A 15,334-nucleotide genomic window follows, 5' to 3' on the forward strand; every position below is an offset into this window, starting at 1 on the left:
TGGAGTGTCTCATTTTTACAAGTTATATTCAGTCGGTATCCTCGGTGGAAACGCGCAAAGAAAAAGTAAGTTCGAGACCCTGTGGGGGGCGCACTTTCGACTCCGCCTTCCCCACTTGTATCCATGGCAACATCTAGCTTCCAGCTTTAAAGACTTCAAGATGGCGGATGTGGAGCAACCTACCGTGGTGAGTTAAGTTATAACCTGATGTCGTTTTCATCCATGTTTACACAACACTTGGAGTTAGTATGCTTTTGTCAGAATACACGGGAAGTTATGCTGGGGTACGATATGAATACGGACAGATTCTAAGGCGACACGAAGGCAACCCGAGTCGGAGCTAAGTTAATTATCCCAATGCTAGCAGTAACTAGCGTTGTTTTTAATCGCCCTCATCTGAGACAGGTCAATGTTACAGCTTAGAAACAGGTAGTTTACACTGTCAAGACATTTCGTTTCCATATGCGTTCTCAAAACCATGAATAATCAAGACAGACGAGTCACATTCTCATAGTATCTAAATCAAAAAGTCATGTTTGAGCTGTCTGGAATAACAAGCGTTTGCACTCATTCAGCAGGAGTACAAGGATCGGTGGAGATTTATTTATTTTTTCTGTGTATGTCAGTGTTTTACTATGCATTGTATCCTGGTAGTTAATTTGGAATATTTGCATTTTATGTATTTCAGCCCCCTATGGTCTCAGAAGTAAAAAAGCGTCGTGCACCTAAAGGTAAAGTTACTGGACCTTTTTTTTAAATAAACAATGTCTAGATCAAAGTTACTAGTATTTGTTTTCATTTCACATTTTGGACCAAATTTTCCACTTGATGTTTTTTCCCTCCTGGGTACTGATCCATGTGTGACGCTAACTCTCCTGCAGGGGTCACTATCCTCCTTTCCCATCGTGGGCTATAATGAAGCAATATTCCCCCAATTCCCCCCCCCCCCTTTGTACAGAAATTGACAAAATAATCATAACAAAACAATAGTAGTACTTGTTATTTGTGACTCATGTGAAAGGTTGTAATTTACCATATACTGTGCCTTTTTTTTCTTCAGATGAGCAAATAAGCCTATGTTAATTAACTCTCTATTATGTTTGGTTATGTCTTGTTTGCAATGTTTTCAGTCAAAATAATTAGTCATTTAATCAATTTACTCTTACTTAATTTAAATGGTCTTGACTATTCAACATACTAAATTAGGTCAATTTAGGTTATGCATTACACATTCGCAAAAATATTGCTCTGTGACATTTTAATTATATAACTCAGCAGCATGACAAAATTTTGAGTGCTGCATAAAATAAAATAAAATAAAAGACCATAGCTACTTATACGGCTTAACCGATGACGTGTACAACTGAAATTATGGCTATGTAATTATAGTTCATCGAAAAATCATTTAATTCTAAATGAAGAATTAAATACAGAATGACATAGCATATATGTTTTTTTGGGGTGGTCAAAGTTCTACTTTTCATATTTTCCATTACTTTTTCCCAGAGCATCTTTTGATCTCAGCGTGCGTCTCGTCTGCTCTTCTTCCTTATTAGCAGAGTTGGAGCGCATGCAAGCATTAGCCTGACCAAATATAACAATGGAAGACACCATCATGTGTGGGATGAAGTTTTGCAGTACAAGACTATTTTTAGAAGACTCCATGCTGTGTCCTCTTTCCTGGCAAATTTAAAAAAATATATTATTATTCATACAAAACTTGGAGGAATATATGTCTGCCATCGCTGCTCCCCACATTTCAGTAGTGGACACCGAGGAGCTTTGGGGGCACAGCTGAGAGAATATGATTGCTGTCTCAGCAGGAAGAAAGCGGATTAGGTCACTACAAATAGGACCATTCCCAATCTTGACCCAGTGAGTGCGTTTGAAGCTCATTCAGCCATGGAGAGGATTTCTGAGAACAACTTGGAAGTGGCCGCGTTTTTAGCAGCAAATCAAAGGCGCGCTGCTTGAAGTGCCGACAGCAAAGAAACCGAAGGGAGCTTTGGTGTAATACATACTAGTCTCACACAGGCAGTTCATTAATGATATTCTGAAATGTCAGTAGCAGATTTAAGCTGAAAACCTCTGTTCGCAATGTTGTTAATCCTATTTTTAGACTTTAATACAATTTAGATTTAGGTTGCCCTTTATTGGTAAGAAGATTTCAACCGTCGTGGTCCCATTTGTAATGATCCAAATTCTTCCTCTATCCTTTCGTCCTTCTGTCACCAGCACCTGACTAGTGAGAGACATTGTTGCCCGGGCAACGAGCCGACTACCTTTACCTGCTGCAATGCTAAAAAGACTGTAGGTGTGGAAACATTCACATCGTGACTTGTGAGTTGATTGCAATTTTTGTCTGCAGCGTTAACGTCTGCTGTCAGATTGGGTGGCAGATTGTTTATTCATTAGACAAATTAGGACTGTATGAATTGAAAATGGTCTCAAATAGAGCGAGGCTTGCGTTTCTAAGAGGGGAAAAACGCTTACAAGCCGTGACTGGCAGCGGGCCGTGCGGCTTTGGCTCAGAGATGTAATAATGACTGCAAAAGGAGGGGACTCTTCGAATAAATCACTCAGCCGTCCGCAAAGACGTGATGTGAATGGAAAATGGTAATGAACACAACTCGCTTTTCTATGTGCTCTATTTCAGCCCCTGAGCTTCCAATAGTCGAGAGGAGAAACTGGCTCATCCACCAACACTACATACACAAGGATTATGACATCTGTAAGGTAAATAGCCTTCACCCATGTAATCCATTCTAGCCGACTTTTTTCCACAGTGCTTGTCAAACCAGAGAGGTTAATGTCTGTTTCACTCACTTTTCTCAATTCTCTCCATGAAGGTAATCATTAAGGAGCAGTTGCAGGAGACAAATGGAATGTGCGAATATGCCATATATGTGCAAGGTGAGCTGGTGAACATAAAGTGGAATAAGATCCCCGTGTTGTGCTGACATGCAACGTTTTGGACCGCTTACTGTTCCTTAGATGTTTGAAGTTTTTTTTGGATGCAATTTAAGCTATTCTTTTTTTCTTGCCACAGCACTAATCTTGCGCCTGGAGGGCAAGATTCAACAATCCCTGGAGCTGTTTCAGAGCTGTGCCATCCTTAATCCCGGCAGCGCTGACAATCTGAAGCAAGTAGCCAGATCACTGTAAGTTAGCTTCAGCCTGGCCCAGCATCCGGAACAATTTTACTAATACTCTCAGCACTACTAATACTTCGGGCAAAGATTAGAAGCCCATGCTTGACTACAACTGTTAACCTATGTAGGACGAATAGAACATCTATTGAGCATGCTAAAATGGTGCATTTCTTATATGCTTGTCTTGTAGGTTTTTACTGGGAAAGCACAAAGCAGCGATTGAATTCTACCATGAAGCTGCAAGACTCAACGAGAGAGACTGGGTAAAAAAAAAACAACAAAAAAAAGCACTCCTACTTAATGTACCGAACAATATCCATCCATCCATCCATTTTCTGAACCGCTTAGTCCCCACGGGGGTCGCGGGCGTGCTAGAGCCTATCCCAGCCGTCATCGGGCAGTAGGCGGGGGACACCCTGAACCGGTTGCCAGCCAATCGCAGGGCACACAGAGACAAACAACCATTCGCACTCGCACTCACACTTAGGGACAATTTGGAGTGATCAATCGACCTACCAAGCATGTTTTTGGGATGTGGGAGGAAACCGGAGTGCCCGGAGAAAACCCATGCGGGCTCGGGGAGAACATGCAAACTCCGCACAGGGGAGGTGGAATCGAACCCGCACCCTCCTAACTGTGAGGCGGACATGCTACCCAGTGCCCCACCGAGCCGCCCCGAACAATATCGATAGTCTTATTTATAAAGCTTAAAGAGAAAAAAAACGAACTGTCTAGACTCACCCTCATTTGAACCCCATGTTATCAAAAGAACATCTGCACGTTTATGCTCGCCCAAATATTCCGGGCCATTTTACAATGCCGTCCACCCTCTGTGTACTGAACCAGATCCATTTGCTTACTTAACCACAGCCTTATGGCTCCTTCTTTGCAATAAACATAGGTAATTTCATAAAGCACCGCATGCAGGCCTGCGGGCGGTCTAGTCAAGTAGCTGCACTCTTACAAATATGTGCATAATTTCCCTTCATGTGATGTGCTTTGTGCCATGGGGCATAACATTTTACACTGCTTGCCAAAGTTTTGGGGAATCAGGATCAGTAGTATTGAAGGATGACTGCACTCAAGCAGCCATCCAACTGTGTCCAAAAGGACCACATAGTACTTTAAATTCACTGGTAAATATCCACCTTTTCCTCACTTCAGGAGATCAGTCACAATCTGGGAGTGTGCTATCTCTTCATCAAAGACTTCGTACATGTGAGTATGCTGATAGAACCAAGCATTGTTTATCAGTTCTCAATTTGAAAATATATTTTTTGTCTTCCGTGTGTCAGGCCAAGGAGCAACTCAACATGGCTCTCCAGTTAAACAAACACGACGCAACTTTCATGATGCTTGGCAAAGTCCACTTGCTGGCCGGAGAAACTGACAACGCCATTGATGTGTACAAGAGGGCAGTGGAGTAAGTTGAGCTCGGATTGAACGAAAAAAAAATGCACATTTAACATCACATTAAAATGGAATGGATCTCAACTCGACAGAATAAAGACCACACCCTAAAAATAGTTCAGAAACGATAATTGAGTGACGTAACGCTGCTGCTTTCTAATCTGGGGCAGGGCAAATGGGAGTTCTGCATCCAATCCAGATTTGTAGTATGAAATGTGTTGTTTTCAACTCATGCCTCACCACTTCCCAAATTTTAATGTTTAAATTTGAGAGTTCTTGCATAATTCTACTAAGGTCAAACACGACACTGCAGGTGGAGCGTGTTTTGGGAGCTCGCTGCATTCATGGGCACTTGTCATGCCGAAATAAAAAAAAAATTGTGTACAGTGTTTCCACAAATATTTAGGATTTGCTACTCACAAATTCATCTAGTAATTTATTATTCATTCAAAAACTCACCTATTTGCTTTATTTGTGATCTGTCCAAGCCCCACTAATGTAAAAGTATTGCTTTAGCGCCATCTTAAAGCATCTTGGTGTGTTCTTGAGCTTTGTTTATGTGAGGGAAGGAGCTTATTTATTTTAGAATATTAGTAAAGTAAAGTAGTGCTTTGCATTGTATTACTTTGGGGTGCTGCAAGTCAGAAGCATATTGCAGAGCGCCCTTTCTGTTTTTGTTTGCTTGTTTGCTTCTTTACTCTATTTTCGGATGTTTTGTACTTTTTGTACACTGTCAGTGTGTCAACCCTCTCAGACTTGTTTTCCCTCACACTTTTCCAATAACCACTTGGAACTACTGCCATCCATCCTTTTGGCAAAGAATGCATCCCACAAGACATAATGAGGGGTTTTTTTTTATGTAAATGTTTCCTCCTGATTTTTGTGCCCATGTTTTGTCACTGAGTTTCCATCCTGAAATTTTCACTCGAGGGGACTTTTTGCTTCTGTATTGATTTGGTTCATTTCCATATCTATTCATATGTTGAATATTTAAACATCCAGCCTTGTTGTAAATAAGGAAATGACGTCCATGTCATGGCACTCATTAAATCTGCCTCCTGGTGGCAGTAAATGAATTAATCAAGTGCTCCAACGCCGGTTGCTTAAATAACGCGTTTGGTTTAAACAATGATGGGCCGCCTCGTTAACATTTCTTTTTCAATTATTATGCCACCGTTGCATTGAAATGGATCCTGATTGAATAATCAGCACAATCTCTGAATAATAACCACGCTTACTGAAGATTAAGATGGGTCATTAAGTGTCGCTTATTTCTTTTTTTATTGTCTCATTCTCTTTTTAGATTCTCTCCGGAGAACACGGAACTGCTGACAACTCTCGGTCTGCTCTTTCTCTCAGTAGGTCAAACGATATCATTGGTATTATGCGCGCAAGGGGGAATTGTGTTGTACTGACAGTTAAATTGTTCTTTTTCTTTTTCTTTTCCTACAGCTTGGTAAATACCAAAAAGCTTTTGAGCACCTTGGAAATGCCCTCACATTTGACCCCAACAATTATAAGGTGCATGCATGCGCAATGTGCTGTCGTCTTTGGTTTCTTTAGTTTGATCAGCCTTAGTCATAGCATTACATTGAATCATCCAAATTTGAAAAGGTCACTGCTCGTCAGATGGTCCGATCCATCGTTCATCCTGTTTCAAAGGGCACGCAGGATTCCAGTAATACCTCGCTAATGATTGTTTTCATCTGCAGGCCATCCTGGCCGCAGGCAGCATGATGCAGACCCACGGCGACTTTGATGTTGCCATGAACAAGTACCGGGTGGCAGCATGTGCTGTGCCTGAAAGCCCCCCTCTCTGGAACAACATCGGCATGTGCTTCTTTGGCAAAAAGAAATACGTTGCCGTAAGTACTGCTGGATTACACTCTGCATCTAGTAATCCACAACAAAAGGATTCTACAAAAAAGTGAATGCAAATGTGAATGCTGTATTTGCACTATGTTGTGGTGCCTAAAAGTAGGACACCAAGGTTTTTAGATGATTGTTTTTTTTTCAAACTACAGTGAAGTCAGCTGTGAATCTTTCATCTTCTAATAAAAGTAGTTCATCTCACGTAGACTAGACATTATTTGCTAAGGATATCGTCTTCAATATGCCCATAAAATATATTTCATCTGGGTCAGTCTGTCAGCGGCACTACTTTTAAAATAAGTCAATGCCTGGTGGAGATCCATGCAACAAGGAAAACACGTCAGTCAAGTCAGGCTTTTTAGTTAAGACCAAAACGGAAATTCAAAGCAACACACACAGCTGGTTGTCGCCTCATCTTTTATTATATTTTTTATGTCTTTACTGTAGATATGTGCTTTACAGTCTGTAACTATAAATACACTCATAACTTGTAATTCCCGTCTACAGATTTTGTATTATGCCTCCACCCAGAACATCTTGACAGCTAATAAAATTATACTTGTACTCTTCACAAGACACTTCACAGATCAGAATGTCTTCCTTTATTATAAGTGTAGTTCTCAAATACTCTGACCGTTAAAGTGAAGTCAACTTGAATTTTTTCTTTACTATAATATGTTGTATGTGCTCCCACTAATCTAAACACGACATTCTGATCAATATTGCACTTGTAAAAGATGAGTTAAGGAGAAAAATTCACTTGTCTTTTCCATCTCAGAGACAAGTTTGTGGTCGACTTCCACTTTAAGTTTCGACTTTAAAAAAAAAAAAAAGCAATTTTCAACATTGATGGACAGACCTTGATGCTGCAGTTTGTCTGTGGTGTGTCACTATTTTTTTTTTGACATATTACTTTTTTGAATTACTTGTCAGAGTCAGCTCTTGACATCTCTCTTTTTCTCATCTTTCCTTTCCCAGGCCATCAGTTGCCTGAAGCGAGCTCACTACTTGTCTCCTTTTGACTGGAAAGTGTTGTACAACCTGGGGCTGGTACACCTGACCATGCAGCAGTATGCGTCTGCTTTCCACTTCCTCAGTGCCGCTATCAACCTCAGCCCACGATTGGGCGAGCTCTACATGCTTCTGGCAGGTACCAGCACAAATGAGGAGGGGGAAAAACCCAATAACATTTGGAATTTACATTGCGCAGGTCATCATGGCCTTCTATAGTACAGGTAATTAATTCACAAACACAATGGGTTCAAAGAGGCTGTCTGAAAAGTCTAGACACATTAAATTTTATTTCAAGAATATACGTAAATAAAAATAATAATAAATGAAATTGATTAAATTATATACATTGTGGTAAATACAGTTCATACATATGCTCTCTTAATTAGCACTAATTAAATTTAAAAAATAAATTTGAATTACATTTTATACACTGCAGCAGTCGATATCTCATGGAGTCCACCAAACCCCATATTTCTCGGAAAATGCTGATGAACGTTCGGTATACATTCTTTACAGCGGACAAGGGCAAATGTGGGGAAAGAATTTGTAAAATATCTAAAAGTCAATTTGGCCAGGCACAAGCATACTTCACGGGGGCAGTGCCCCCTGCGGCCCCAACTCTATCGCCGCCAATGCGTATATTTGAAGTAAAGTGTGTATCTTTGCTTACAGTGGCTTTGACCAACTTGGATGACGTGGAGAATGCCACCAGAGCGTACGAGCAAGCTGTGAATCTGGACCAGTAGGTTGTCCTATATTCTCTCTCACAACACCTAGTATATTAATTGTGCTAATCTTGGTGACTTTTCTTTGCAGAGCAAACCCTCTGGTCAACCTGAACTTTTCAATCTTCCTCTACAACCACGGCGACAAAAAGGGAGCGCTGAATCAGTATCAGGAAATGGAGAGAAAAGTCAACATGCAGAGAGACAGCAGCAGCAGCTTTGACTTTGACCCAGAGGTACCCGATCTGCTGATGTGGCGATAGCCGTTATTGAATCTGTTGCATCATCTTGAAGTGCTTGGCTCCTTGTCGCAGCTCATAGACATGGCTCAGAAGATGGGAGCAGCCCTGCAGGTGCCTGAGAGCATAGTGTGGACTAAACCATCCAAGGGCTCCAAGTCCAAACTGAGCTCGGGAGCAGCTACTCCAAGCCCAGGTGCTCCCCTTGGCACTAACCAAGCCCTGGGTCAGGCCATGTCTTCTGCTGCCAGCTATAGCAAGAATATCCAGCCACCAACAAGTACGTTTGACCTCTCTAATATGCAGTCAATGTGTGCTTTTTTCTTTATTGGGCAAAAACCATGTTTCACTCGCACAAGAGAGTCGCTCACCTTCATTGAGTAATGGAAACCACATTTTTTCCTTCTACTGCTCCATTCAATACGTAAAATGACCTCAAGCTATAGTATGACACAATCTTGACTGGAACAGAGTTGTTTTATGTATGTGATACAAAGGCTGCATATAAATAATTGTTAGCTTCTTTCATTGTTGAAAGGTAAGCAAACCCATGGGCATTGTGTTGTTTCTAACTGAGCATTTTTACTACACTGGCTATTTTCTTGACTTGGTAACAGCCTGCATCCATATAAAGTGTTGGTCATGTTTTCACAATATAAACGTACTATGCTTGTAACTGTTTTTAGAACAGAATTTGATCCTGCATAGAAATGTGCGTGTACTTTAAACAATGTACTTATATTTCTTTGTCGTCTCTGTCTTGCTCTGAAGAGCCCTCCACGTCACTTGAGCCTGACCCAGACGTGGACAGTGTTCCCAGCCCGCCTTCTGATCCTCCAGGTTCCCCAGAACCAGCCCAATCAGAGGACCCCCGACCCAAAACCTCCAAGAGAAAATCAAAGGTGGAGGAATGAATTCATATGGACGGATCGTCGCCATGTTGTCCAAATTCATACCTCCTGTTGAGAAGGAAGATTTAGCATTCGAACTCTCTAAATCATGAGGTGTAGCTGCATAGGGTGAGTGTTTTGCTTTACAGTAAAATCGGCTGTTTTTCTTTCTGTTTCATGATTCTCACTTGGTGGTCATGAAATGGTGTAAACAAGCAATTTTCAATGTTGTTTACAAAAAAATATACTTGTTTGTACCAGAGACGATTGAATTTCCAACAGTAGGTTGACGGGAGTGGAAACACATGCTGCTAAGATAAATATCAGTGTTGTACAAAGATGCTTACACGATTGTAATGGTTTGTGATATAAATAGAAATGTTTTTGTCAGGTTCAAACAGAAAAATATATGTCAAATGTCATGAGTATATAGAGTAATGCGTTTCCAAATGACATTCAAGAGTGGTGTACAGATTTCCTACATATTGTGCTTATTTATTAATTTTCCAGTCCTTCATTCAGTAGCTAGTGACAGGTTTGCATTTGCAATCAATAAATGTTAAAAGGCCAAGGACGCACATTTATTTTCAACATATTGCATGTTAAATGTTTGGATATGGTAGCTTGCTGTCAAAGATTCCTACAATGAGTAAAAATAACCTTGGTAATCCATGGCAAGGATGCTTCTTGACCTGTTCAAATCAGTCAAAATGATCACTTTAGTCTTGTTTTGCAAAGTGACACACACACACACACACACACACACCCTCTCTCTCACTTTTGTCCAATCCAATCCGCTAACTGAGGACATCCACATGCCCACTTGAGTCATGTCATCAAAAGTGTCAGCTGTCATTTCAGTGGCTCGCCCGTCGTCTTTTACCTGTCACCTCGTCTTCATCGCGCTTGCCTGTTCACCCAAGTTGATGCGCGGCAGTGCGCCACATCACATCATCCCAGAGTGGATGTCTGTGGCTGACAGGGCCAATCAAGATGACGGCATCATGACTGGCCAATCAAGATGACGGCATCCTGACTGGCCACAGAGCTGCTCAACCTCTTTGACTCATTCTCTTTGGATCTTTCCTGATTGAACTGCAGTCTAGCGAATCATATTTACATATGCTGCTTAGGTAACCAAGAGACTGGAGTTGTCATTAAGCACGCTGCATGCCTTAAGTGGTTGTGCTCAACAAAGCTGCTTGATGGCCTGCGAGTTGCTGCACTTATTTGTGGAACGTTGCTTTGCCATCCCTCACCTTTTTACATTTCACATCGCCTGCGAAAGCGGCCCCAATCCAAATATCAGTCGCATCTACCAACAGTGATGTTGATTATGATTATAACTCAATTATAACAGCCATTTGAAGTAATTAACTACTCTTAACGCCTTACTATTCCAAATGTAGTAGTCTGATCACATTGGAAAAATTAAGGAAGAACGAGTATTTTTGACATCATTTTTTTTGCATTTCTTAATTCCATACCTAAGTCAGTGGTCAGCGGTTAGAACTATCCATGCTGCTCTTGGATCTTCACCAAGATTTTTTTGCTTTCACACAGTTTTGCTGACCGCTAATCAGTGGACAATGACAAACAGGATGGTTGATAAATAGTTGAGGCAAGACTCAAATAAAAAGATATTTTCCACAGTTCTAACACAAAAGACTGTTCAAAACCGTTAAAACAATGCATAATATGGAAATCTCAGCTCACTCTGAAAAGTGAAACTTGTTCCTGCTTATAGACAGATGATGAACCTTTACACTTGATTTAATAAATATCAGGTTCAGCAGTGACAGAATGGCTATCAGGAGCGAGGTAAGATTCCCTATGGGACCAGTTTGCTATTTAGGTTGTTAATTTTAGAAGCTCCTAAAAAAGGTGGGGAAGGTTACCCATGTGACATTTATCTGCAAATGCATGAAAGTTTTGCACATTTAAATGGACAGATCAAGTGTATGCGAGTTGACAGACAGATGTACAGTGCGTGTTTACATCTTGTCATATGTGAGTGGAGACCGGCATTTCGCTAAAACGCTGAATGGAAACAAGTCCTGGATGGGTGTGTGACGTATGTTTCTATAAATGACATAAAAAGAGATCACCTTTTCCAGATAATTAAGCGGATCCAATTCACAGATCATCTAACTTTCCTCCTCATCTCATAAAAAGCTGTTTCTCTCATGTGGCTGCCTGCGCTTGTTTGTAACGAGTCATGTTTACGGCCACGCTTGGCATCCAAGTTGTAACTGGGGGACAGCAAATAGAGTGCGAACCAAATTTCCCAGTGGAACACGTCTTCGTCTCTCAGCAGTGCTGGTGGCTGACACCTGGAACATGGCAGTCCAATTGAAAATGAGATTTAAGAGAGATGGTACTGTTTACAGTCGGGCTGTAAAGCAGATGTAGTTGTAACACGGCGAAGTGGAGCTTGGAGAGCTGACCTGATTTGTAATCTTCTCGCTTCAAAGGATATGATCAGCCCAAAACTTTAAATATATCTTAATTATGAATGCAGATGTTTTTCCTTTGAGGCCAATTTCATGGTCAAGTTCAAATGCAAGTAAAGAACTATATAGAGGAGATAAGGTAATTTGTACTGTTGAGAAAAAGCACTTTTTTAGTGTTTACTGAAATGCCGACAGTGGCTCAAAACTTCAATAATTCAAGCATTAGTTGTGATCTGTTCTCAAACAGTCTGCTGTGTTGTGCCACTTCCACATCACAGAGGCATTTTTGCCTCTTTAATATGGAAGAATTTATAGTGTTGCTCTATAAATATTATCGAGAAAGCAGTTTAGTCATTCAGTTGTAAAGCAAAATGGCTCACTACCTTAGCAAAGGTGATCAATTCATATAGCTCTTAAAAATATTTTAAATTGGCACAACTTCCTTTATGTGAGAATTGGTTTATTTGTATGTATCATGCATTTGCTACATAACTGATTTTAGGGCTGTAATAAAAGCTCACGGCATTACAAAAACAATAACAATTTTAACTTTGAAAAATTATAATTGAGCATTGTGGCTAAAAGAACAAATAAAAAAGACTCCTTATAATGTTACAAGAATTAAGTCATATTTTTATGAAATCTCACAAAAAATGAATTAAAGAATAAATGAAGAATGAGGTGATGAGAAAAGTAATGAGTAAAGGAATTTGTTTGATTGACATGCCAAATTTCCCACACAAACAACCAATTACCTAACTTAAAAAAACTATTTCAATTCATGCAATTTTACAACGTTAAAGTTTCTTTTTCAGTTCGGCGCCTCTATAACACAAATGCAGTTCGTATATTTGTCTTCCAACTTGTGCACTGCATGTTTTTGCTTACCAAAAATGAGGTCAGGCTGACAATATGGTTAACAAGAGAAAACACAGCCTTATCAAGTCTTGACAAAGACTGCTCTGTCGGTTGTGGTTGCCCTTTAGCAATTCTATTGATGTCTGATTTATACATAAGCCAGCGTTAGAGTTTGAAGTTAAATAGACACACCACGGAGTAGGCAAGAGCGAGAGACAGGCCTGATGATTAGGTTTGCACTCCTACCACATTTCGCGATGAAGCTATTAATGCGTGATTTAAAAAAAAAAAAGTGAAGGTTGTTGTTTGAATCTGCGTAACGATGCTTGGGAAGCCTTCTACTCATCGCTGTGCGAGGAAGCGAAGGAGCGAAGCTTTGCATTTCAATTGAGGCCACTCAGTGGCGGGCACCGCATGCTTTTTGCTATTGTTGTTTATCTGCACACACTGTTTGCTTGTTAGCTCTGAGCACCGTCTCCCAAAATTCCTCCCTCTGCTCATCTGTCGGAGACAGCTCAAAGACCCCCTGCTGGCATCTTAGTGGAGCAGCTTTATCTGACTCGGCTGCCACGGGCTCAGTGATTGTGTCATTGGCGCATATGCTGCGAGTCACCAAAGTGCATCGTCTTTAGAGAGGAAGGAGCCTTTCATTAGGGCATCAACAACAGCTCCATTCTTCTCGCACCACTTCACAGGCATGCCACTCATAAACTTTGTGAAGAAATAGACATGAGGCAATTTATGGGAGGTCTATTGCATATTTTCCCATGTCCAGTACCTAAAAATTGATCATTTCTCTTATAGAAATTGACCGATTAGTTTCACAAAAACGTTGCACTGCATAATGTCATTTTTATAGGAATGTCTTGCCTGTTACATATTTATATAACATTTAACATCACACGCCCCAAAAAATGCTGTCTCGTTTTTATAACCCACTCGCTGTTGATTTTGTGGCTGATTTAGTTACCTTTGCTCAATGTTGGGTTAAATATTTTTCACTCAGCAGATTGGGTTGAAGAGCTGAAGCTGGTGGCCATTTTGGACAAAGTATTTAAGGTGATGTAACATTCTTAGAAAACATCAGTGGCGACTGGGTTGTGGACTACTGTAGTGTGAAAACTGACAAACGTACCATGTGAGAGTGACTTGCTGTGGTGACTCCTGTGGTAATCCATTTCTTTGAACTTTTTTCTAGTCAGATCATAATATTGACCCGAGGTGCTGTGTCAAATCATCGATCCAATGCACTTGCTATTAATAATCCGGCTCTGTCTTGTTACTTTTGACCCAGCAGTTTTAAGAGTGAAGAGCAAAAATGCCACCTGCTTCTGGGCTTCCTGTGTTGCGTTTGCATGTTCTCCCTGTGCTTGCATGTTTTTCTGTGGGTACTCTGGTTTCCTTCCAAATGGCTGGTGACCAATCCCGGGTGTACGACCGCCTTCTTCCCCAGAGTCGTCTGGGATAGGCGCCAGCTCACTCACTACCCTAATAAGGACTAGCGCAATACAAAATGGCCGATAACATCCTGTGAGATATCGTCGATACTCTAAACACTGTCCGAGTGAATGCCAAGAGGCTCTTTGCCTGTCATGATGGCTGCTGTTGCTGCAGTGGTCCTGCAAACGTGCCTGAGTGGACTGGATAGCGTCACGGATCAATACTGCCGACTGACGCGAGATTACTGCAGCGACCACCAAGACACTCTCTGCCACTCTCTTGAGTAGTATTCATTTTGCCACAAAGCAGGGGATGCAGCTGGAGAATTATCAAGTGGGAGACGATGAATGGACTCTAGTGATATGAAATCGTGTGTTATCAAATGTGAGGCACGAGCAGGTTTAATCTCTCAAAGTGTTTATGATAAAGGCAAGCATATGGAAACCCGCACGATAAACATGTAAAGATGGATTGAGCTGAGATTCGAACGTGGACCCTGATGACTGTGAGGCAGACATGTAAAACATACATTCGCCATGCTGCCATTTTGAATTTGTAAAGAATGAACAGTGTATATAGGGGAATTTGGACTGGTTTGTTAAAACATTTGGCCATGCTTTTTTGCAGCAATATTATATCAGTAATGTATAGATTGCATAGATAATTTGAAAGCAGAGCACATCAAAGTTGCAGCAAGCTGCAGGCTACATTTAAAATGTTTTTGAAGCCAAGTAGCAAGGCCTCCTACATGGCCACCAATCTTGGCAGAGCTGATAAATAGAGTCTGTAATCAGAGGGCCAGTTGGACGTCTTCTTTTCTGCACAACCTCATCTCAAGTCATGAAAAACACCCAGCTCTATGAGCAACTGACACTTGGAAGGAACGACATGCTGGATTGAAGCATCACGGGGAAAACATGTTTTGCCGGGTGACGTCACATGTGCGGCAGACAGTCGCCATTACTGTTACATGATCAAATTATAGTTTCAAAAGCAATTACAGGACTTAAATAGAAACAAACTGAGACTGTAGTTGGATTGGACCACAGCCGTGAGTGGAGTCCTTGAAATGTCCTTGTGTGGCGTGCTCAATGCTGCCACTTGTGTTTGTGTGGGTGGTCCATTGAGAAAAAAGAAAATGGAAAGGTGAAACAGCAATCCAAATATCTTTTTATAAACATGCAACATGGTAATATACACACTTGTACAAAATGATTGGTACCCCGCTATTCGTGAAAGAAAAACACATAGTGGTAACAGAATTAACTTCAATCTCACAAA

At 40.9% G+C, this 15,334-nt stretch overlaps 1 protein-coding gene across 2 annotated transcripts; it reads left to right on the plus strand.

Annotated features, from left to right (window-relative positions):
- The first annotated feature begins 116 nt into the window (after positions 1 to 116).
- bbs4 (Bardet-Biedl syndrome 4) lies at positions 117 to 9,974 on the plus strand. Of its 2 annotated transcripts, none has more exons than XM_068650570.1 (16): positions 117 to 187; positions 689 to 731; positions 2,657 to 2,736; positions 2,850 to 2,913; positions 3,050 to 3,161; positions 3,343 to 3,415; positions 4,317 to 4,370; positions 4,448 to 4,575; positions 5,866 to 5,920; positions 6,015 to 6,083; positions 6,275 to 6,427; positions 7,413 to 7,584; positions 8,121 to 8,190; positions 8,265 to 8,409; positions 8,488 to 8,692; positions 9,184 to 9,974. In XM_068650570.1, exons 1-16 carry the CDS (start codon positions 161 to 163, stop codon positions 9,324 to 9,326), a joined length of 1,593 nt encoding a protein of 530 aa, XP_068506671.1. In that variant the 5' UTR covers positions 117 to 160; the 3' UTR covers positions 9,327 to 9,974. The 2 variants fall into 2 exon arrangements, with proteins under 2 accessions (XP_068506671.1, XP_049574142.1); XM_049718185.1 differs by lacking the exon at positions 117 to 187 and adding an exon at positions 2,236 to 2,340.
- The last annotated feature ends 5,360 nt before the right edge of the window (positions 9,975 to 15,334 follow it).

This window comes from Syngnathus scovelli, chromosome 4, assembly GCF_024217435.2.
Source record: "Syngnathus scovelli strain Florida chromosome 4, RoL_Ssco_1.2, whole genome shotgun sequence".
In the NCBI taxonomy this organism is placed as follows: Eukaryota; Metazoa; Chordata; class Actinopteri; order Syngnathiformes; family Syngnathidae; genus Syngnathus; species Syngnathus scovelli.